The sequence below is a fragment of the Cydia strobilella genome, chromosome Z, assembly GCF_947568885.1.
Source record: "Cydia strobilella chromosome Z, ilCydStro3.1, whole genome shotgun sequence".
Lineage (NCBI taxonomy): Eukaryota > Metazoa > Arthropoda > Insecta > Lepidoptera > Tortricidae > Cydia > Cydia strobilella.
The window spans coordinates 22,284,952-22,310,657 of record NC_086068.1 but is presented as its reverse complement, the minus strand read 5'-3'; the positions used below and the strand labels follow the sequence as shown (position 1 = coordinate 22,310,657).

Below are 25,706 nucleotides of genomic sequence, written 5' to 3'. Positions count from 1 at the left end.
TAAACTTGTTACTATGGAGATTGATACAGGCACCGCTATTGCCTGTATAAGTAAAAAGATGTATGACGACCTTTTCAACGATTGTGTGTTAGAACCCGGAAATACTGTTTTCACATTTATTAATAATTGTAAATTTAAACCATTCGGTATGATTAGACCTAAAGTTAGATACGGCAATATAACGAAAGTTTTGCAATTGTTTATAATAGATTCCGGTACGACTTCATTAATAGGGAGGCAATGGTTGGCCGAATTAGGTATTAAGGTTCCAGATATACCTATTCCTAAATTTAGCTGTAATTTTGTATCTCGGAAAGAGGAATTAAAGCATGTGAATAACAATATTGTTAATGTACTCGACAGATATAAGGAGCTGTTCAGTGGCAGTCTGGGACGGTACACGGGCGGCCAGGCGACGCTGGCGGTGCGCGAGGGGGCGGCGCCGGTGTTCCACCGCGCGCGGCCGCTGCCGTACGCGCTGTGCGCGCGGGAGGACGCCGAGCTGGACGCCATGCTGCGCGCGGGCGTCATCGAGCCCGTGGACCACTCCGACTGGGCCTCGCCTCTGGTACCTATTCCTAAGCCTGATGGCACCCTTAGATTATGTGCGGACTATAAATCTACTTTGAACCCCGTCTTACTGATCGATCGTTATCCTTTTCCTAAAATTGACGATGTGTTAGTAGGTTTGAACGGCAATAAATATTTTAGCAAAATTGACTTATCGCAGGCATAGAACCAGGTGGAACTGGACGAGTCTAAGATGTACACCGTAATAAATACGCATCGAGGCCTTTTTAGGTATAATCGTTTAGTTTATGGACTGGCATCAAGTGTAGGTATTTTCCAAAGAATAAGGACGAGTTTATTAAAAGACATTCCAAACGTTCAGGTATTTTTAGACGATGTGATAATTGGGGGTAAGACGGAGGCGGAGCATATTCACTCGCTGGAATTGGTTCTACAACGGTTGTTAGACAACGGGTTAAAGTTGAAGAAAAGTAAATGCGTGTTCTTAACCCAAGAAGTTACTTATCTGGGGTACGTGGTCTCCAAAGACGGGATAAAGGCAGATAAGTCAAAAATAAATTCAATTCTAAAAATGGCTGCTCCACAAAACGTGACCGAATTACGTTCTTTCCTAGGGATGGTCAATTTCTTTGCGAAGTTTATTAAAAATATTAGTTTCATATTAGCTCCTTTGTATAACTTATTACGGAAAAATGTAATTTGGAACTGGGATGGAGAATGTGAGTGGTCTTTTCGGGAAGTAAAGAAATTGCTGACGAGCGCGGAGGTACTGGCTCATTACGATCCAGACCTCCCGCTGGTGCTCACTTGTGACGGGAGCCCGAGGGGCGTCGGGGCAGTGCTTTCACTAAGGGACGAAAGGAGGCGCGAGCGGGCAGTCGCGTTTGCGTCAAGGTCACTTAGTGATGCGGAAAAGAATTATTCGCAGATTCATCGTTTAGCTATAATATTCGCGTTAAAGAAATTTCACCAATATTTACACGGTCGCAAATTTTTATTACGGACCGATCACAAACCTTTGGTTAAAATATTTGGCCAACATAAAAACATTCCTCAAATGACCGCTAGTAGGATACAGAGGTGGGCCGTTATTTTATCCGCGTATGATTACGAGATAGAATACGTCAAAACTACAGATAATTGCGCGGACGGCTTGTCGCGGTTGTCGGAGCCGGGGCGGTCGGAGGAGGCTACTATTCCGGAGCAGACATATTTACATTTCGCTCAAGAGGCTTTACTGTTAGATTACAATGTAGTAAAATTAAAAACGGCTAAGGACGTCATGCTAAGTAGGGTTTTATCGTACGTTAGGGACGGTTGGCCGCCAGGATGCGACATAGATAACTTAAGGCCATATTTTAATAGGCAACAAGAGCTTTACGAAGAGCTCGGCTGCCTAATGTGGGGTCACAGAGTAGTGATACCGGAGAGCTGTAGGGCTAGGGTATTAGAAATAATTCACGAACCCCATATGGGTATCGTGAAATCAAAAGCGATGGCCCGGAGCTACGTTTGGTAGCCCGGGGTAGACGAGGCCGTGGAGGCGGCGTGCCGGGCGAGCGCGGTGTGCGCGGCGCACGCGGACCAGCCGCCGCGCCACGCACCGAGCGCCTGGCCCTGGCCCGCGCGGCCCTGGGCGAGGCTGCATTTAGATTACCTGGGACCTATTAACGGTAAAATGTATCTCGTCGTGCTTGATGCCATGTCGAAATGGATTGAGGTATTTCAAGTGCCAAGTACGGCCGCTAGCTTTACAATAAAAATACTAACTGAGTTGTGGAGTAGGTACGGGTTGCCTAAACAGTTGGTCACTGACAATGGCCCACCGTTCACCAGTAAGGAATTTAAAGAGCACACCAGTCGTAACTTTATTGAGCACATATTTACAGCGCCCTACCACCCCGCGTCCAATGGGGCCTGTGAGAACGCGGTTAAAACAGTGAAACGAGTGATAAAGAAAGCTATATCGGAACAGAGACCCGTTCTAGAATCTCTAAATACTTATTTATTGCATTACCGCAACACGGAACATTGCTCGACGGGCGAAACGCCTTCTATGCTGTTAATGAATCGTAGACTCCGCACTAGGTTAGACGCTTTAAAGCCAGATAGGGGAGCTAAGGTCTTAGCCGCACAGAAAAAACAGACGGAGGCGGCGGGAGGGACGCAGCAGAGGGTGGAGGCGGGAGACGCCGTGTGGTACAGGCAATACTTACAAGGTGAGAAGTGGGATCCGGGTACGGTTTCAAAAGAATTAGGGAGAACAAGTTATAAGGTTATTGATAAGGATGGTAAGGAAGTGCACAGACATATCGATCAGTTGAGACGGAGGACAAGTAGGTTAAGTTCGCTGGTAGGGCCAAATGAAGATTCGGTTCGAACTACTCGGGAACCAGTGGTGAGGCCCGAAGATTTGGGTGAGGGCGTAGGTAATGGCGAGCTCGAAGTGGAGGGAGAAGAGGAGACGTGGCATGTTTCGACCGCGAGGATCCTCAGCCGAGCCCTGCTAAAGCGCCAAACGCACTTGTACCGCCCCAGACTCGCCCTGAGCGTCATGTGAGACAATGTCGTGTAGACAATCCTCCTAAGTATAAGTACTAGGTTAAGAGTTACCTTAGGTTAAGTAGATAAGTACTTCTTTTGGGGTTGTAATTGTAATTAAGTGTGGAGGGATGTAGTGTAGGTAGATATAAATACATTAAGAAACGCTTGACAGCGCGGGTAGACCTAAGACTTGTCTGGCAATATATGAAGATTCCTAACGGTTGTGTTTCCTTGTGCTCCGCTAATATAAATATCCCGAGGGATTTACTGGGGACTTTACACTTTCTTTCTTTCCTGTCTGGATTTTGACGTTCATTTAAAATAAATAATCAAAGGGGATCATCGATTTTGGGCCCGGAGGACAAACCATCGCGTATATTATGGTACACTACACAGACGGTTACAGTAATTATAACCGCATTTTATTACGGAAAAAGATATAATATTGGGTGTAAATGAAACGGGAATGTATTATACAATAAAAATACATTATATCTATTATTCATTTCCGTTAATCACACCATCATCTTTATTAGCATAGCATAGCATAACGCTCAATTTCGTACAAACCGTGAGGTTTTCACTAAGGAGTTTTAAATTCTCTTTGCACTAAACTTTATGGTGGGTAGAAAAGTCTGTATTCTAATTTGGCACTAACTGCCACTGTCTGTCATTGCTATGTCATAGTCTCATAGCTGACATACGTAAGATATATGCCGCAATGTATGCATTTTTATCGGAGCTTTGCCTGAGGTGTGTTAAGTAAGCGCGCAATCAAAATTAAACATGCGTAAACAATCGCAACGAGCCAACGAGTCCGGATAAAACTGGGTAAGTTAGTCATGACTCATGGGAGAATTAACGGTCGACCGCATCGCGAACTCTCGGCTGTTCAAGCGGACCGATCATCTGCCGCGAACATTGAAATGAGACGGAGATATGGAAGTCGATCAAACGTTCTCTACAGTGAATCAGTACCCGTCAGTTAGTGTCTGCGTGGGTAATTTAAATAGCTTGGACGTCGTAATAAGGTTGTATTACATACAATTTTACATATACGTGAGAGATTTTTTGTTGTTACACTAACATGAGTAAGAGGTTTTGTGAAGGTGAATTAAAAGTAGAGTCTCCATTTTCTCTAAGCAACAAAGAAATTTTCGAAAGAAAGATGGTTAATAGTAATTAAACGGATTAATTTACGTTAGAGATTTTTTTGTACACTATAGTAAATATACAGAGCTTAATTAACATGTAATTTTTATGTACACATTAGTTGTTATTTTTATGAAAAAAAAAAATTTAATAAAGAAACTTATTGGGGGCAGGGTTCTGTGTCAACGCTCGGAGAAATATAAATACTTAATGAGTATATGCTTGAGAACAGCATATTAGAAAATCTCTAGTGTGGGAATTGATGTTTTGGTTTATTTTTCTATTTTAGTAATAATTTGGAGTTATAAAAAAAAGTTGACATATTTTGTGGAGATTTTTTTCAAAATATATTATTTGTAACATAGGTAATCACATCTCAAAAAATCTCTGATGTGAGAATTAATGTAGATTTCTCATACATTTTGAACTGTGCTGACCGGCCTATACAGTATAAAAAGTTATCAAATTAAATTTTAGTTAAATTGAGCATTTCATACATATTATAATGAGTCTTTATACTATACAATTTGAATGAATAACTTAGGAGTAATCGTGAATATAAAATTGCGGGCGAAAAAATTATACTTATTCTAGATTCGCGAACTTGACCACACTCGAAGACGAGAATCAGATGCTTGGCGCAGTTACCTCCGCCCGCGCCCTACCACACCCACTGGCCTACACTGCGTAAAACGTGCGGTTCCCTAATAAAAATAGTTGAAGTGAATGGTTGTCACTCGAAATTAGGTGATGACACTGATGACCGAAGGCAGGGGTATATTATTATGCATTTTATCTTCTTTTTGAGTGTTATGTTGTTGGAAGGTGTAACTATTCTACTAGCGGAAGCCGCTCTACCCCAATTTCAAAGGAATACCGCAAATCGATGTACAGGTTAGCCGTTTGGCACACGCATACTAGAGGTCGAAACAAATTTTTTGACCCGCAGTTCCTAAAAAAATTTCGCTGGGGGGAGGAGTGGTAAAACTTTTTTTTGTATGGAAAATTTTTTTTTTTCCAAAACCTATCGAGTGTGGTATCATACGAAAGGACTTTTTGAGGCGATTCTAAAAATATATCACATCATTACATTTCGGGCATTTTTTTTTTAAATAAAACAAAAACAATTTTCGAAACATACCAAGTTTGGGCTCCTCCAGACACGATGTGGCTGTTTTTTTTTTTGTACAATATACCACAAATGATACGTGATATCCTCATGTCTAACCCCAAGAAAGCAATTTTGAAAATAATATCATTAACAATATTTTTTTAATTTTACAAAGTGACACAGTTCTACTTCAATACCTATTTCACGAGACTTACATAGAGATACGGTACATATTAATCATAAAATGATACATAATATCCATATGTCCAACAGGAAATACCTCTTTAACCCTTTAACTGCGCCTTTTCATCAGTTGGTATAATTTGTTTAGTTATTGACACAAAATATCAAGGTTGTATCCTCCAACTACGATATACCTTACTGATTTTTTTGTACAATATACCACAAATGATACGTAATATCTTGATATCGAACCCCAAGAAAGCAATTTTGAAAATAATATCATTAACAATTTTTTTTAAATTTTTCAATTTTACAAAGTGACACGTTTCTACTTCAATACCTATTTCACTAGACTTATGGAACTGTACTGCAGATACATATTAATCATAAAATGATACGTAATATCCATATATCGAACGGGAAATACCACTTTAACCCTTTAACTGCGCCTTTTCATCGGTTGGTATAGTTTGTTTTGTTTTTGACACAAAATATCAAGATTGTATCTTTCACATACGATGCGAGCGAATTTTTTTTAGGAACTGCGGGTCAAAAAATTTGTTTTGACCTCTAGTATGTGTGTGTCAAACGGCTAACCTGTACATCGATTTGCGGTATTTTTCTACGAACGGGTTAGATTATACGTGACAGCGTGATAAAAACAGTGACCGTCTTAGGAACTTTATTAAAGTGTCTTTTGTTCTAACATACAGGTGCCGGCAAACTTCTTGAACATGAGACCTTCCTTGCCTTTAAGTTTGTTTAATTAATGCAAGATCACATGTTCGACAAGTTTGCCGGCGCCGGCACCTATAAGTACGTTATTTATTGGGCAAAAATGATAGAAAGGAAATATAAAACGAAAATTTTAATGTTTTTTAACCGAGGTCAACGTGTCTTAAAATAATATTAACATATGTTGATTTGATGTAAAGCTAAATGTCTAACCATTTCAATGGATTAAGTATACAACTTGACAATAGGTAAGTATTCTTTACCAAAGATAGATATAACTCCGTAATAGATGGATACAGGCTAAGGAAAAAACGTGCCTCGAAAATCACGAAAAATTGATTCTCGATCAGATGGCACCACTAGTTTTGGCCTACTCTCGTATAGAGGGCGTTGACGGTTTCGTTTGTTATTTATAATTTTAACGCATATCGGTGAAAGAACCAGGGTTAAAATCATATAAAAATAATTAATGCAAATAAAAAAATCATTTATCCATATTTAAATACATTTTAACGTATTTTTATAAATCTTCATTTTTAGTTTTAAAGTATGTCGATAGATGGCAGTGAATTTACAGTGGTTACAAAATTTACTATGCAGCAGTACCGCTCTATCTTATTATATCCTCTTTGACTTTACCTACATTGAAATAGGTAATTACGAAATTGGAAAAAGTTGCCGAGATCCCTCTTAGGAACATGTTCGCCTTTGTACTACACAATTATGTTCTATCTGATGTAATCAATATTTCTTTTTCTCGTACAATAAAGTGATTACTCACTTACTTACCTATTTAATTGCCTTTAACTTAAATACACATACCTATTCGGCACTATGCCAGCTCCCTTAGTGAAACGTTCCTATTATCTCTTTATTACGTATGATTCGAACTTTTGAGAACGGCTGAGTTTTTTAAGTACCTCAGTGATTAGTCCGATCTTCGGCAAGCGGAGGAAAGTCGGGATCTCTGCCTACAGACTTCCTAGGCGTAAAAAAAGTATACAAATCTATATAGAATTTGCTAAAACCACAGCCTAACTTAAAATGCAATAAAATGATAAAAACTTATCATACCGCCGAAACAAACTCGAGGAGGGAAGTCCGGAATTACGATGAAATTTGAAAAATCGGCAACTTTTTTTAACGGTCCGGTGCACACATGCTGATAGTCGCAGCGCCGATCGCGGAATGACAGGAGGGGCAGAACAAAATGGCGGAGAAAACTAAGTTGCCATCAATGAAAAATATCGCTCCGTTTGCGGTAAATTTTATTTATCCGATCTTCGGTCACATTCGGTCTTAGGCGACCCTTCCTTATTTATCATTGAAGTTACGAGCAAACTTTTCAAAACAGTTCTGCTATGTTGTAATTATGTTATATGATGACTGGTCCGGCCTAGTGGGTAGTGGCCCTGCCTGTGAAGCCGATGGTCCTGGGTTCGAATCCCGGTAAGGGCATTTATTTGTGTGATGAGCACGGATATTTTTTACTGAGTCTTGGGTGTTTTCTATGTATTTACGTATTTGTATATTATATATATCGTTGTCTGGGTACCTACAACACAAGCCTACTTGAGCTTACTGTGGGACTTAGTCAATCTGTGTAAGAATGTCCTGTAATATTTATTTATTTATGTTAGATACATCATCATCATTAACTTAAGAGTTATTCTCCTGTCGGTGGAGTATCTTCCAGCTTTCCCTATCTTGCGCCAGCTCTTTGACTTTTTGATACGACACGACCCCTACCTTTCCTTTCACTTGTTCTAAAAAGCTGCATCTGGGTTTTCCTCTATCCTGCTTCCGTCCTATCCGCCCCTCCAGGATAGTTTTAAAGAAATGATCGTGTCGTATTAAGTGTCCAATCATTTTTCCGCATCTATTTCTCGTTCTCTTTCCATCTCTTAGGGTCATTGTCCACTTTTCACTTACATAAAGGGCTAATATTCCAGATGTACACCTTAATCAGTAAGCTTCGTGCTTCTACATGACAAACGGCATAAATGATAGACCACTAGTAGACTCACAGAATAAATAGTACATACCATCGATTTTGGCGCTCCAAGAAGCAAGCACGGTGTTACACCATGTGTCGAACTCAGCGCCGGGAGAGGCTTCTTTTTTCGAAGGTATGTTAAGAGTATTCTTTTTCTTATTTTTGACGTTTTGTTCCACGGCCCCTTGCGGCTCTTGGGGCTTTTCGATAGGTTTTGGAGGTTGAGCTGTGGCAGGCGAGTCCCAGAAACCGCCTGAATATACAAACAGCCTAACATTAATGTTATTTTATGTAAGTATAATGTCGGTCAATCTGTAACTAATTCCAAAATGTTGGTATAGAGTCACGTAGGAACAAATTAGAAAAAAGTAGCATCTTGGAACTCGTTGCTTTATTGCTTGATCGATGAGTTTACAAGCTGTATTTTAATATTTGTATATTTATTTATAGCACAATCGGATTAAGTCTCACCTCGAAATCCTTCCAAAGATATGAAATTTGGCATGTATGTTAATTAAAGGTCTCTTTTTCATGTCCACACTATTTGACATTTGGGGACCTCGAGGAATCGCAGCCATCTTGGAAAATGTGTACCATCCTGGAGAAATTTGCGATTTACTCTAAATATACGTTCTCTATGAAAATATGCTGTAAGGCAACATTAAAGCTTATTAAATTCTACACAAAAAAGTCCTAGATAACTTTGCGAAAAAAATACATCATGTTATAGAAAATAATAGCTGAATCCAGATTTAGCGCTTATTTTTCAGGGAATATTCTCTTAATATGAAACTTGGAGGAATATGAATTCCACTTTTGTCTACATTTGTACATGTTCTACTCCAATATCAACATTTTACTCGACTGCGACTTAAACAGAAAGTAGGGTTATGGGTTTAAATACTGAAAATCAGTACACCCTGTAGCTCGGGATACTGGACGGATTTTTTAAAATGACATATCGGTAGATTCCTCTTGCCCTTCACAACCTGCTTACACCTGTTTTATTAAAGAATAATTAATACAGCCGCTTTGAGAGGACGCCGAATAGTAAATCATATTTTTACTTGTAGCGCCTAAACTATTGAGTGGATTTCAATAAAATAGACATCAGTAGATCCATAATTGGTACACGAGTGCTATGCAATACAAAATTACTAAAATAAATGGCGGAAAAATGTGTAAAACTTAAAAATGTGTCTACAAAAACAGATTTTAGGTCTTAAATTGAGTTTAAACAATAGTGACAGTAATGACATTTGACACCTAAATTTTCAGGGATCCCTGTTTGCGTGTCATAAAATTGGAGCTTCGGGGACCACGGGGATCAAACGCCATCTTGAAAAGTATGTCTTTTTTGTTTTTTTCCATTTTTCTCGGAATATCTGGGTTTAATGTGAATACTTTGTAACAAAAGCTTATTAAATTCCACACTAAAAAGTTGTACAACACCATGTCCCAAAAACGAAGCCTTTTTCTAGAAATAGGGCTTACAAGTTACAAGGGAAGCTTACAAGTTTCCACGCATTTTTTTTTTCGTGGTTGGGTAGATAATGTTTTTGTGTTCCAAAAATTGGTAAAAAAATTATTCAAGTATTTTTTTCTGACCCGTCTTAAAATAAAATTATAGTAGGAGATGATTAAATATAACCTTTTGACTTCTGAGCCATATTTCTAGAAGAAAGCTCCGTTTTAGGGACATGGTGTCTTATACCTTTTTTGTGTAGAACTTAATAAGCTTTTGTTTCGCTATACACAGTATTCACATTAAACCCAGATATTCCGAGAAAAACAGAAAAACCAAAAAAATACTTATACTTTTCAAGATGGCGTTTGATCCCCGTGGTCCCCGAAGCTCCAATTTTATGACACGCAAACAGGGATCCCTGAAATTGTAGGTGTCAAATTTCATTATTGTCACTATTGTTTAAATCCCATTTAAGACATAAAATCTGTTTCTGCAGTCACATTTTTAAGTCCTAAACATTTTTCCTTCATTTATTTTAGTAAATTTGTATTGCATAGCACTCGGGTACTAATTATGGATCTACTGATGTCTATTTTATTGAAATCCACTCAATAGTTAAGGCGCTAGAAGTAAAAATATGATTTACTATTCGGTGTCCTCTTAAGGCGGTTGTATTGATTATTCCTTAATAAAACAGGTGTAAACAGATTGTGAAGGTCAAGAGGAATCTACTGATATGTCATTTTTTTAAATCCGTCCTGTATCCTGAGCTACAGAATGTACTGATTTTCAGTATTTAAACCCATAACCCTACTTTCTGTTTAGGTCGCAGTCGAGTAAAATGTTGATATTGGGGTAGAACGTGTACAAATGTATAGACAAAAGTGAAATTCATATTCCTCCAAGTTTCATATTCAGATAATTTCCCCTGAAAGTGTCGGAGGTCGATTGTTGCTTTATGTCCGTAGGAGTAACCCCCTAGAAACCCTACACGTGACCTCCGGGTGGTGCTAAAAGAGCAACAAACCTGGCAGCTGCACTGTTCCTTCTGAATCTCGCAGCGCACACTGGAAAGAGAGAGCGAATCCTAATAAACGATCAATATGAGTAATAAAAATGCGAATACTGGCGCTCTAAAGAGCCCATTGACAAAGGATGTCGGACCATCAGTCCGCATCTGCCAACTTAATATAGAAGGCATAAGCCGATCTAAATCTGAGTGTTTGTCTAGAATTATTAATAAATTGGACATTGACGTAGTGTTACTACAAGAGACACATGCTGCAGATGAAATACAACTCACTCGCAGAGGGGAACTTACTGGATACGACTTGGTAGCAGCCACATACCACGCTCAATATGGTACTGCAACATACGTTCACCACTCAATCGCGCAATCCACTCTTGTTATCTCAAACGGCATAGATCATGAGAACATTGCCGTGACCTCGATCGAAGTAGGCGAAACCAGGATTTGTAACATTTACAAACCGCCGAAAAGCCGATGGCCAAGGCCCGCATTACCAGAGCTCCAACACCCATCTGTATATATGGGAGACTTTAACAGCCACCATACCTCCTGGGGTTACAAAGATATTGATGAGAACGGTAAAGACATTGCGGAGTGGGCGGACAAAACCAACTCATTTCTTGTCCACGACAACAAAACCAAAGGCTCCTTCAAATCCGCGCGATGGGGTCGATGTTACAACCCCGATTTGGTCTTCACCTCCAAGGACCAGGACGGGTTTCCAGTACATGTAAAGAAGTCAGTCCTTGATGATTTCCCGAATAGCCAACACCGACCCATTCTTCTTGAAATTGGATTAAAAATTCCTTTGGTACAATCATATCCAGGCCCACGGTGGAATTTCCAAAAAGCCAACTGGAAACATTATGCAGAAAAACTGGATGAGCGAATTAGATGGATAGAACCCACAATAAAAAACTACGACCGCTTTAAAAAAAACTCATTATCTCGACAGCAAAACAGTGCATTCCACGAGGGTATAGGAAACAGTATGTCCCATGCTGGAACAGCGAGACTGAGAAGCTTTGGGAGGAATTTCAGGAAACGGCAGACAAAAATACGGCCCGTCAACTTATAAGGTCCCTGGACGACGCCCGTAAGGAAAAATGGGAGCAGACAGTGGCAAGGATGAACTTCACGCACTCAAGCCGTAAGGCATGGCACCTCTTAAGAAGACTAACCTCTGGCCAGACGCCCCAAAGCTGTCATCCGAAAGTTAGCCCAAGTGACATCGGGAACCGGATAGTAAAGCTCTCGAAAGCACCGAGCCACAAATTACACACCCGTGAAATTCGTAAGGATCTGAAACTGGTAAAGTCCCAAGCCATTCCAGATGACAAATATAGCGGTCCTATTACCATACTCGAGATTAAGTCGGCAATCTCACAAATCAAACTGAACAAGGATCAATTAACTGTTTGTGACTATGGATGTATATTTATTATATAAAACGTAGGTATTATACCTATATATATTTGTTATACTGTTACTTCAAATTTTTAACTTATTTTATTTATTTTCGCCCTCTTTTATAAATTTATTGACTTTCCTCTAGTCTATTGTACGCAGTGCTATATTTGTCTGCCGTTCTTCATCAATTCTCATCTACTCAAAGGTTAACTGGAAGAAATCCCTTAAAGGGATAAGTTCGCCTTTGTACTGCCTATTTCTGTGCCATATTTGTGTTCTATGTCTTTGTACAATAAAGAGTTTATACATACATACGTACATACATACATACATACAAGGCCTGCGGAGAGGACGGCATTTTCCCTGAATTCTTGAGGCACTGTGGCCCGAGGACTCAGTCGTGGCTCGCAAAATTCTATTCAAACATAATCCGAGTTGGAAAAATACCACCCAAAATGAAGTCGTCAAAAATCATTGCTCTCCTTAAACCGAATAAACCCGACAACAGGGCGGACAGCTACCGCCCAATAGCTCTACTCAGCGTCACCTACAAGCTGCTGGAACGCCTGATCTATAACCGCATTTCGGAAACCATCCTGTCGAAAATCCCACAAGAGCAAGCTGGCTTCAGGCCAAAACGGAACTGTTGTGACCAGGTCCTTGCCCTCACATCACATATCGAGGCCGGTTTTCAATCGGGTTCAAAGTCCTCTGCAGTTTTTATAGACCTAACGGCCGCATACGACACTGTGTGGCGCCAGGGGCTACTTTATAAACTCATAAAAGCTGTCCCGTGCTTAAGGATATTCAGAGTAATAGAAGATGCTCTTACAAACAGACCGTTCCAAGTCCACCTGGGAAATCAATGCAGTAAGGTGAGGGTTTTAAATAATGGTTTACCTCAGGGTTCTGTGCTGGCTCCCCTGCTCTTTAACCTCTACATTCACGACTTACCTGCCACATCCTCGCGAAAATTCGGCTATGCTGATGACCTGGCCCTGGTAACTCAAAATAAATATATGGAAGCAACAGAACTCATTTTAGAGAAAGACCTAGAGGCCATGGATAGGTATTTCCAACAATGGCGCTTGTGCCCAAATGCTAGCAAGACAGAGGTCTGTTGTTTCCATCTATCAAACAGGTTAGCGAACAAACAGTTAAGAGTGAGATTTCGGGGTACAGCCTTATGTCATAATTTTTGTCCAAAATATCTCGGCGTAACCCTTGACAGGAGTCTGACGTACAAGAGCCATCTTGATAAGCTGTCTGGAAAACTGAAGACTAGAAACAACATAGTCCAGAAGCTTACAGGAACCACATGGGGTGCGAGCGCTGCCTGCCTAAAGACTACTGCTATGGCCCTTGTTTACTCGACGGCGGAATACTGTGCACCCGTATGGATGAATAGCGCACATGTGGCCAGAGTGGACGTTGAGCTAAATCACACCATGAGGATCGTTACGGGCTGCATCTTGCCAACACCCACCCACTGGTTACCGGCCCTCAGCAACATCGCACCACCGGACATCCGCAGACAAAAATGTCTGGCACGGGAATTGACCAAAATGTCCGGTAACACTCTGCTACCCATCCACGAAGACCTAGATAAGCTCAAAAACACCCGACTGAAGTCCCGAAACCCACCAGCTAAAACCTTCCACATACATAGCCCGACAAGGAAAGATAGCCAAGAGTGGCTGAAAGAATGGGAAGCCCAGCTGCACAAAATAAACAACACCCTTTTTGAACTTAACACAGAGGAGCGGCCCAAAGGGTTTAATGAGAGCCGACAAATATGGTGCAAGCTAAACCGCCTGAGGACTGGGTTCGGTAACTGTTCCTACCTTTGGCACAAGTGGGGATGGAGCGAGTCTGCGGCGTGCGAGTGTGGAAATTTGCAACAGACTATATACCACATAGTATTCGAGTGCCCCCTCACCAAATACAACGGACCTGCTGAAGACTTCAAAAATCTGACGAACAATGCGAGTTTATATCTGCTTACTTGTAAATTTTGAAACTTTATTGTATTTTTTGTAACCAGTGTGTAACCGCCATACGATAAATAAATAAAAATAAGTGTATAAGCGCTAAATCTGGATTCAGCTATTATTTTCTATAACAAGATGTATTACTTCCGCAAAGATATCTAGGACTTTTTCGTGTAGAATTTATTAAGCTTTAATGTTGCGTTACACCATATTTTCATAGAGAACGTATATTTAAAGTAAAACGCAAATTTCTCCAGGATGGTACACATTTTCCAAGATGGCTGCGATTCCTCGAGGTCCCCAAATGTCAAATAGTGTGGACATGAAAAAGAGACCTTTAATTAACATACATACCAAATTTCATATCTTTGGAAGGATTTCGAGGTGAGACTTAATCCGATTGTGCTATTACATATGTATAGCAGATCGTTAAACATGTTAAAACTACTTAATGAGAGAATGATCAATGACCTCCGTTGTGAGTGCTGTTGCCCCATGGCACGTGGTTGGTTTGCGCCGGTCCAGCTGCGTCCTCCAGCACTTGCACAGCCGCCTGCGTAGCCGCCTCCGCCGCCGCGGCCGCCGCTGCTGATTGCTTGCGAGCTTCCGCCTTTAGATAACCAATTTTTTTTGTTAGAAATTTTTAAGGTGCCTGTATTTAACATATAAATTATTTATCACTTTCGGACTTCTTAAAAAATCTAAATATACAACAACCCCTATGGTAATTTATGTGCGCTTCGCATACACGGTTATATCACTCGCAACTCGTGTCCAGCCAATGATGTGCTAGGCGAAGGCAATTCGAAGTAAAAAAGACTTGAAATAAATGTCATTAGGAAACTACTTTTTCTTTTGCAAAACAGACTAGACTTTTGAAATATTTGATGACCACAACGTCCACAACACAAGTAACACAACCCACCTGTATTTCGGCCAGAGACAATCCCGCTCCGACCGGATTAGGTTTCTTTTTCGCCCAACCCAAATTAGCTTGCATTTCCTAGAAGAAATAAACAAACACTGTAAATACTAAAGTGAGAAATCTTTCTAAGGATAAGATAGTCGAGAGATGAAGGTCCAAATGGAATATAGACATGTAAAAAAGCAAAATAGAGCAACCTGTTCACGCGCGAGTGCCGCGGCCTGCTGTTGCGCGATGGCTTGCATCATCTGCTGTTGTTCTTTCATCTGCTCCAACTTCTTTTCCCGCTCGAGCCGCTGGATTTCTGCTAGGCTTAGCCCATCTTTGGTCGTCGCCTGTTGGGCTAGATTCGCAGCCGCTGACCACGGAGCCTTCTTTATTATAGTCTCGCTTGCCTCTCGTTGCTGCTGCTTCTGCTCCTGGTAAAAGATACATTCCATCTAGTATTGATCACCTTCAAGATTTTAAACTTAAATTTCGAGATAAAAACTCTAAACGTTTGAAAAGACAAACTGTTACCTGTTGCTTCTTGAGTGCCTCTGCTTGCTTTTTCTTCTTTTCTTCTTCAGCTGCGAGCTTTTCCTCTTCTTTCCTGTGTCATGCAAATCGTTATCTAATTGAGCGAATAACTAATTTTTAGGCACAAAATTGGTTAAAATTTTGCTTTCAGTGATCGAAAACAATGGAATAATCAAAGACTTTGTAAATAATGTGTTTTGAATTTACTTAATTACGTACAATATTTTTGCAATCCACCCACAAATGTGTAGTAATAAAACGGGATCAATCAGGTGACAAAATTTTTAGTGTTCCGTGCAAAACACTTATTGATTATAAAATCGTCAGTATTACGAGTATATTGTTTAATTAAACACAACAGAATATTTGCACCTTTTCTCGTAACTGGTTCAAGCTATTGCAAGAGTTTAGGTACAGGCAAGGTACTAAATATGGACACGGACAAAGTTTCAAAAAGATGTACACACTACCTCAAAGTATGGGCAATAAGGTCGTGTATATATATTTTTGACACTTTATCCGTGTTGATATTTGATCCCATCAAACCCATAAATGTGAAATAAGAGCCAAGTTCAATATATTATATATGCCTTGGTTGTTTACTTCAACAACAAAAGAAGTGAGATCTAAATGGGTGCCAAGTTCAATGGCCAGTCCTAAAGTTTATTTATAACAACATATTTTTTTTATAACAACTCCAAATATAATTTCTTCTTAAAACTTAGGATAATATATTGAAGCCTAAGGTTTGACTTGGCTAGATCTCATATACGAATTATATTATAGCCTTCGCAAAATCTGTTTCTGCAGTCACATTTTTAAGTTTTACACATTTTTCCGCCATTTATTTTAGTAATTTTGTATTGCATAGCACTCGTGTACCAATTATGGATCTACTGATGTCTATTTTATTGAAATCCACTCAATAGTTTAGGCGCTACAAGTAAAAATATGATTTACTATTCGGCGTCCTCTCAAAGCGGCTGTATTAATTATTCTTTAATAAAACAGGTGTAAGCAGGTTGTGAAGGGCAAGAGGAATCTACCGATATGTCATTTTAAAAAATCCGTCCAGTATCCCGAGCTACAGGGTGTACTGATTTTCAGTATTTAAACCCATAACCCTACTTTCTGTTTAAGTCGCAGTCGAGTAAAATGTTGATATTGGAGTAGAACAAGACAAAAGTGGAATATATTAGTCTACCCGCCAGCCTGACGCACACAACACCATTATAATTGTTAATCGTAAGAGAGATAAATACCTCTTTCGCTCGGTCTCTTCGATTAATTTCATTTCTTCAGCCTTCTTCTTGTCTTTCGGAGCTTTTTCGGGACCTTTCACAATGGTGAAACCTTCCTTGATCCACTCCTATAACAAAGAGCATTAATATAAAACCAGTAAATGGCATTAAAAATAACTCATAGTTCCAGCGCCGGATCTAGATTTTTTTTCGAGGCGGGGCAAAAACTGAAAAATGCCGCCCCTCGTACTCGTACTTGTACTCGTATTATATTTTCGCCATTATCATAATTTCAACCATCAGACGCCCACTAACAGACATAGGCCGTGCATAGGCCTAACGAAAAAATGCCACAACGACCGGTCTAGCGTTGTTCTTTTTGTGTTGTTCTTGTTGTTTGTATGTATCCGTATACATGGACGTGTAAGACATAATATATCATATATTTTAATTAGGATAGTGAAATAAAAAGTTAAGATAACAAATAATAATCGGTTATATCATTATATTTTTTAATACCACGTCGGTGGCAAATAAGCATACGGCCCGCCTGAAGGTAAGCGGTCACCGTAGCCTATTGATGCCTGCAACTCCAGAGGTGCTACATTCGCGTTTCCGACCCTTTAAAAACCTATAGGTACACTCCTTTTTTGAAGAACCCTATACTATAGTCACTGAAGATGTCGACACCGAGGATCTCACAGACACAGGCATTTCACGGCTCTCCAGCACCACAGAACGAGGGATGTCGGCACCGCCCGTGTAATAGGCATCCCCAGTACTGTCGTCTGCATAGCAATGAATGTCGTCGATAGACAACATGTCATTGATGTGCAGCAAAAACAGCGACGAGGATAGCACAGAACCTTGCGGAACGCCGGCGTTAATTAAGAGGCCGGTGTCGATTTTAGTCGCAAAAATGTAAAATTGATAGATTTAGTCCGTGAAATTTTACACCTTTTGTTACCTAATTGAAATAACAAGTACTGGTTTCTATTAGCACGTCTTCTTATCTTACCTTTTATCAGATCAATTTTTTGAAAACAGACTCACTAAATTAGTAATGCTTGCTTTTCTGATGGACGTTTAGGTAAACGCGCGTAAAGCACTGATTTTGTCGCTCTTGTTTGTAAATTTCGTAAAGTTTGGACTGCTAAACATGGTAATTTTGTATTACACATATCCTGTACTTGACGTTTATCAAACTACATTTTTATTATTATGACTTTTTAGTAGTGTAAATGAAAGTTAGACGAAATCAATTTTCTCCAGAAATTACTTCAAAACAAGTGACAATTTCTCTAAAAATCGACTTAATTTCAACGTAATTTTGATACTTAAACAATCTACAACATTTGCTGAAACTATTCTTATACATCAATTTGTATAATTTACCACCATGATTTTTTGATGAATTTTTAAAAACTGCCCTTTCTCTTCATGCATTACCGGTGACGCACGCTCGAGACCTCATTATTAAAAGGCAAGATGAGAAGACGTGCTAATAGAAATCAATACTTGTTATTTAGATATTACGTAACAAAACTGTTTTTAGCTTTTAGCTTAGTACATTATTAATGTATCGATGTCAACAATTGTTGGTAAACCTTAAATAAATAAAATAAATAAACGTGTATAATTTCAACGACTAAATCTATAAATTTTACATTTTTGCTCCAAAATCGACTACGGCCTCTTGATGTCTATGCTAACGGAGCAGCTACCGCCGTCTACTATGGCTCAGCTAGTTTCCATTTGCATAGTCCCGCGGGTAGTCCATAAGATGGCAACTTCGACAGGAGACCCCAATGCCAGACCCGATCGAACGCCTTCGCTATATCTAGACTAACTGCCAATGGCTCACCTTGACTCTCAATGACCAAAGCCCAGCGGTGTGTGAGATGTACACTAGAAGATTACCAGTAGAAAGACCGTGGCGAAAGCCATACTGTTGGTTGCTGATCAGATCGTGTTCTTCTAGGTATCTCAGGAGCTTTGCGCTAATTATACGCTCCATGACCTTAGAGAGAATCCGGTAATAGCGAGACCTGTAATTCGATGGGTCCGATCTATCGCCCTTTTTAGTACAGGGTGCCAGGGTGCACAAGGGCCGTCTTCCAAGAAGATGGAAGATGCTGTTTTTTGCTAGTGTGAAAAGACGCGCTAACACGGGACACAACTCAGGAGCCCCCTGCTTGAACACAACTACTGGTATGCCGTCTGGCCCGCTCGACTTATGGACGTTTAGGGATAGCAACTCGCGCCAAATATCCTATAGAGATAATAGAGATTTCTGGCATACAGTATGGTGGGCGGCACGGCGCCACCGTCGTCGTACATGGTCGAGTTCGAAGCAAAAAGTACTTAGAAGATCGGCTTTCTTCACTTACCCACTGCAGCACGCGCGCGTTTGCTATTCCCGCGGGCGGGATGGAGGTGGCTATTGAACTTCTTGACTAATTCCTACGTGCCTCGCAAAAAAAAATGATGTGCTTAAAGTACTGGACATCTGTCTCAGTGGTCAAAGCTGCGTCGATGATGAGTGATGAGACGTGTATTCATCTGCCAAGAAGTTCGAATTTGCCGCCCGGGCATGGGCCCCCGCTTGCCCCCCCTAGATCCGGCACTGCATAGTTTTAATACTGCAATAGAAAACTTAGGGTCGGTGGCACCAAACTGTTTGTCATCGTTAAAGAGTAATTTTATTGTATGAAAAGTTTCATAGTAAACCGCCGCAGCCCATCGGGCGACATTAATCAACCTGTCAAGTGCGGATGGTGCAACTGGCACTTAGACTCTCTTGCATGTATGTGTAACTTAAAATAGTACATTTCGATGCTAGTGCGGAAAGTATGTCATTACTTCACGAGTACCGAGATATGAAGACGAGTGAAGAATGACATATCCGCACGTGTATCGAACGACGTTTTTTAATACAGTTGCGAAAAATAAGAAAAGCAACAAGTAAGGAATGGAATTCGAAACTTTTATATTATTAATTCTGTGACACTGACATCATTGACATTGACATTATGAAGAGGTGTTATTCTAGCTTTTATTCGACTAGAATAGATTTTGTTATTATTATTGAACCCACTTCAATGAATGTTTTTTTTTTCAAATGCATGTTCTATAAGACAGAAACAATTGTAAATATTAAAACATTGTACTATTATTATCTAAATATCGTTATTTACGATTATTTGTGTATCGTATATTTATAAAAACAATATCGAATGTTGCCTTTGGAAACTTTTTTTATTTTTATTTATTTTATTTTATTTTTTTATTTTATTTATTAGGAAAACTTACAGCTGAAGTAACACGTTAGGTAATAACATAGAAGCAGTGAGCCAATTACAAGTTTCCACAGATAGAAACTGCGTAAAGTGCATGGTGTGCGAAATTACAACTAATAATACTTACTAACTTATAAATATACTTTACTTATCTTACTAGAGAGGGAAAATTGGTTTAAACAGCTAACAAGAAGAACAAAAGAGAGAAAAAAGAACAGGATAGAGATACAATGTTGAGTTAACACTTTTTCCACTGTTAACACTTAACAGTGGGAAAAGTCCTGAGTCATTAGCTTACGTATCGAACTAAAACTATCGCAGAACAGATCGATGAGATCATGATGTTTACAAAGCTGATTGAAAGACTTACCAGCTCTTAGAAGGAAGGAGTTTTTCCTGTAATTAGTATGAACGGAGGGAATATGGAAGGTTTTTTTGGTGCGAGAGGATATGCGTGGGGGGACTGTGAAATTCAAGTTGGCTAGTAGATCAGGACAGTCTACATGGTTCTGAGCAATTTTCATAATATATATTACGTCGGATATATTACGCCGGATGTAGAGAGGTAGCAGATGAAGTTTTGCACAATGCTGTTTATAACTTTGTTTTGGAATTTTGAATTTAAATCTCAGAGAACGAATAAACTTTTTTTGACTTTTTTTTACTAGAGATAAATCACAAATTTTACATGGTAATTGATAAAAAGTATCGTTAAACCAGAATGGTTTGTCTCGATACTCCATTCCGCAGTACTTACATAATCAAATATACAATACAATACTTAGGTACACATCCAGTTCGTAAACAACACAATAATTGCAAAGAATCACAAGTGAGCGCATCTCTTATCACACCGGCCGCGGCCGGCCGAGCAAAACTAGAACCGGTCGGCGCATACTCGATACAGGCTGCTCCATTTATGCTATACGAAATAACATAATTATTCAATTTAGTTAAAATAATTTAATTGTTTAAATTAATTTAAAAATAACAACTTATTGATTATTGAAATACAATTGAAAATTAAATAAATAACTACCTAAACATAGAGTATAAAAATTAAACTAACCTAAAACATAAAACCCAATCATAAAAAAAATGCCCCGTCCAACAGGTCGGCCTGCGGCAAGGACCCCATTACGCCGGCGGCGTTACCTCTCTGTACCGCTAGGGCGATACGCTGAGAGAGGTACGCACCGGCCCTACGGTCCCCTGTGGAATCGACCAGCCGTGCCGACAAAGCTCTCATAAATGTCTTCATGTCGGATGACCAAGGACCCAGAGTCTCTATTGCGAGCGCCGCAAACTCATAGTCGCTAACTAAGGTCGAGTATTTGCGGCGCTTGAGAATCTGGGCCTGGTCAGCCGCAGCGCCAGCCTGGATGCGGGTCGCCCCGATGTGGGACTGTGCAAGGGTGTCAACGCACGTCGCGTCCCACACCAGGGCTCTTCCTAATTTCCACGGCACCAACGTGGCTCCGTCGGGACGCTTGCCGTCGTCTCTAGCCATGCCCACTGGTTCTAAAACTGCAGGCACAGAGACGGTGGCAAGCGCGCGACGGACCAAATCGTTGATAGTGCCATGGCGATACATGCGGCCGGCGCTTTTTGCGCAAGAGAGGCCATGACGGCCCAGCTGGTACCTTTGCCGCAGGCACACGTGTGGGAAACACAAATTCTGGCCCCAAGCCTCAAGCCTATTGCTATCCTTAAGCTACTTGGGTCCAGAACCGTGCCTATTGCCTTGGAAGGGAGAGCCTGTAACCAGTGCCCGACTCGGGGGCCGAAACCGCCAGAATGCGAGCGAGTTCAAAGTCGTCTGGGCTATTTTCTACAACTGAGGCATGGACTACTTCTAGACGAGGGGAGTCCCATGCCCGTTGAATGTGCCTGGCGTCTGGGATGTCCGCACTCGGGCATGACTGGCACCATGCTTCTCTGGCCTCCTTGAGGCTCGCTACCTGATCATCGAGAATCTGTGGAAGGTTTAGAATGACACCGATGAGAGACAGCGAGCCGTACACGGAAGACAGAAAAGCAGGTAAGGCCGAGCTGGCCGAAGTGCGAACTCCGAGCCCCCCAAACCTAATTGGGAGAACCGCCTGGGTCCATGATCTAGAATCAAACTGTATATATATATATATATTTTTTTTTTAATCGCGTATATATATATCTTTACTTGAAAATAATTGTAGTGTATAACTAGCCTTATGAACCGATTTTGCATGTACAACAAGCCTTAAAGTTTGTAGTCTATGATTGTTCATTATTTTAGTATATGGGTATTTTTGCACTTTGTAATTTTTCCTCAGTCACCCGTTGACCACGAACGCTGTAAAGGGTTCGAAACGTCGGGATGTATTATAAATTCAATATACGCGATATAATCCGTTTTCATAGTTTTATTTCATGTATATTTAAAATTTTCGATAGCGTTGTCTGAAGAGAGGAGTCAATGGATGAAAGAATTGAGGGAAATTTCCAAACTGGGCAGCTACGTAGCACATACATGAATTTTGGGGTAAATAGACAGAAACGGATGATGAAGAGAGCCATATGCGGGTTTATTTTGAAAAGTTACTCTGATGTACTGTGAAATAAATTTAGCGCAAAGATTGGTGAGCCTAAAAGAGTGAGATCTGATTTTGATTGAATTGAAATATTTGGTAAAACTTCGTTAAAATTTTTCATAATGTCAGCTTTCTTGTCAGAAGGAAGATGTTCAGGGAAAAATATTTCACATTTGGTATAATTTAGTGAGAGTCCGATTTCTGTAAACTTTTCTATAATACATAATAAATCTTCTAAAACCGTTACAGCGTCTCCTCCAAGAGATCCGTCGTCTGGTTACCATATGTTCAATTTTGAATTTAACCTTGATATGATGGGGTGGATGACTAGACTAAAGATGGCTGGCCCAAGCGGGTCCCCTTGTTGGCAGCCCATGCACGATGAAATGATGTTATCTCCAAATAACAATTTTGTCGGTGCTCCGTAACATTGCCAAATGTATTTGTAGATGTCTGGCAGTTCTTTTTTTACCGCTGCCAGCAATGCACCGCGATCGACCGAATTAAAAGCGTTTTTTACATCTATTTTTACAAAAATTCCGAAATCCGGACCACTTAAAACGTGCGTGCAGCGTAAAAGTTCCTCAAAAAGTGCTACTTTTCGTGGCTGTTTAGCGTGCGGAAAGTTGGTTTTCGCGAACTAGTGCTTTTTACTTTTCCAATTTTTTTTTAATTTTTAGTTGTTCCAATTCATGACTACTTATTGATGAGTGTTAATATTAGTTTCCATTAAACGTCGTAATCAACATAAAATCCTGTTAATGTAAGAATACGAAAAATATGCATATTTCATATTTTATTACTTACCTCTTCATCATTATAAGTATTATAACACGTTTACTTTTTAATGTTGAAAAACCGTTCTTAATAAGTTGTCTGAATGGAACGGAACGCCTGTCAAAGAAGAGGCGTATTTTCTTACTGCAAGAATGTTTTAAGTTTCCAAAGGCAACATTCGATATTGTTTTTATAAATATACGATACACAAATAATCATAAATAACGATATTTAGGTAATAAAAGTACAATGTTTTAATATTTACAATTGTCTCTGTCTTATAGAACATGCATTTGAAAAAAAAAAACTAAATCTATTCTAGTCGAATAAAGGCTAGAAAAACACTTCTTCATAATGTCAATGTCAATGATGTCACAGAATTAATAATATAAAAGTTTCGAATTCCATTCTTTACTTGTTGCTTTTCATATTTTTTCGCAACTGTATTAAAAAACGTCGTTCGATACACGTGCGCAAATGTCATTCTTCACTCGTCCCGAGTCTTGACACTCGCCTACGGCTCGTGGCAAAGATATCTCGGTACTCGTGATGTAATGACATACTTTCCGCACTAGCTTCGAAATGTACTATTTGGATTCTAGATATACTAAAAGTCCCAAGTCAAATAATGAGTTTGAAAACCTTCCGTCATATTAACATTGTAGTAAATACTAAATTAACTTTAACTAAGTTTTCTACCCTTAAATTATAGTTGAGCTCATTTCATATCAGTTGATCTATTTCACTCCGCTAAGCCTGACCCAAATGGTTCACCTGATATGAACTCTAATCGTATTCCATCAGGAATGACATCATAAATTATATTTGAGCTCATTTCATATCAGTTGATCTATTTCACTCTGCTAGCCTGACCCAAATTGTTCACCTGATATGAACTCTAATCGTGTTCCATCAGGAATGACATTATAAATTATAGTTGAGCTCATTTCATATCAGTTGATCTATTTCACTCCGCTAGTCTGACCCAAATGGTTCACCCGATATTAACTCTAATCGTATTCAATCAGGAATGACATCATAAAAATGCATTTAGTCTCGAGTCAACAAGACGTATTTTGTTAGTTAACTTTAAAATCGATTAATTTTAATAATTAACATTGAGGTTATTGTTAGCAACAAAACCGCGCTTTTGTGTAGTTCTAGGACTTTAGTTTTGCTGGGCATTTTCCGCAACTCGACATCCAATGTGCCTATTTTGCGTGAAACGAGGTAGCGCTACTCTAACCACCCTAGCTCCTCCACGAAGCCTAGCAAAGTCTTCAGGTTGCTAGTTGCCTCCTTTAGTGTGCATGGATTCCCTAGGTATTTGCTCCTATATACTTCTACCTGTTTACAGTCTAGGAGAATGTTTTGTTGTTTCTTCTTCTGCCATGCACGCTCTACACATGGGGCTGTCCGTTTTACTCATATTATGTAGGTGTTTGTTTAGTGTGTTATGTCCTGTTATTAATCCTACTATTTTACGTAGTTGGCTTCTTGGTGTTTTCAGTAATATTTTGGTAAGCTTGTGGTTAAGTTCCGGTAGAATTTCTTTGGTTTGCCTGCATGTCTTCATTTCATTCCAGTACTTGTTGTGCAGTTGTCTGTGATGTTGTTCTAGCTGGTTGTGTTTGTACGATATTGGTAGGGGCATGATTGGCTCGGGTTCATATGCCGGTGTTTCTGAACCTTTCCTGGCCAGTTCATCCGCTGCATCGTTTCCTCTTGATCCACTATGCCCCTTTATTCATTGTACTGTTACTTTGTTGCCTTCTTTGCTCACTTCAGTGTGGCTCCGATGACATTCAAGTATAAGCTCTGAAGTAAGTTTGTCACTGCATAGCGCTTGTAGTACCGATTTACTGTCTGACAGTATTAGTATGGTTTCGTGTTTCACTTGTCGTCTTGTAATAGCATTGCAAGCTTCTATTATTCCTACACATTCAGCTTGGAATACCGTATTGTGTTCACCAAGGGATTTAGTGATGTGTATGTTCAGGTCCTCTGAGAAGACACCACATCCTGTCCCTTCGTTTGTTTTTGAGCCATCTGTGAATATTCTTAGGTTTATTTGGTTTAATCCTTCTTTCGGATCTTCTGGTAACGATATGGCGTAATCTCTCCAGAAGATCATAGTTTTTGGTATTTTGTCGATAGGCGCTTCCAGCATAAGCAGTTTTGAGATCGTATTTCCATAGATCTTCTTGTGCGATGAGCTGAAAGA

At 39.8% G+C, this 25,706-nt stretch overlaps 2 protein-coding genes across 2 annotated transcripts in view; both read right to left on the bottom strand.

Moving 5' to 3' along the window:
- The window catches only part of LOC134754305 (proton-coupled amino acid transporter-like protein CG1139), a 522,474-nt gene that overhangs the window by 304,968 nt on the left and 191,800 nt on the right, over positions 1-25,706 (bottom strand). The window lies entirely within an intron of this gene.
- Positions 1-25,706, bottom strand: part of LOC134753708 (GRB10-interacting GYF protein 2-like) — a 145,443-nt gene that overhangs the window by 29,141 nt on the left and 90,596 nt on the right. The window contains exons 19-24 of the mRNA XM_063689647.1: positions 16,858-16,964; positions 15,596-15,668; positions 15,274-15,495; positions 15,077-15,154; positions 14,623-14,761; positions 8,302-8,505 (exon numbers count right to left, since the gene is read on the bottom strand). Of these exons, the coding sequence (XP_063545717.1) occupies positions 8,302-8,505; positions 14,623-14,761; positions 15,077-15,154; positions 15,274-15,495; positions 15,596-15,668; positions 16,858-16,964 (823 nt within the window). The remainder of the gene's footprint in view (positions 1-8,301; positions 8,506-14,622; positions 14,762-15,076; positions 15,155-15,273; positions 15,496-15,595; positions 15,669-16,857; positions 16,965-25,706) is intronic.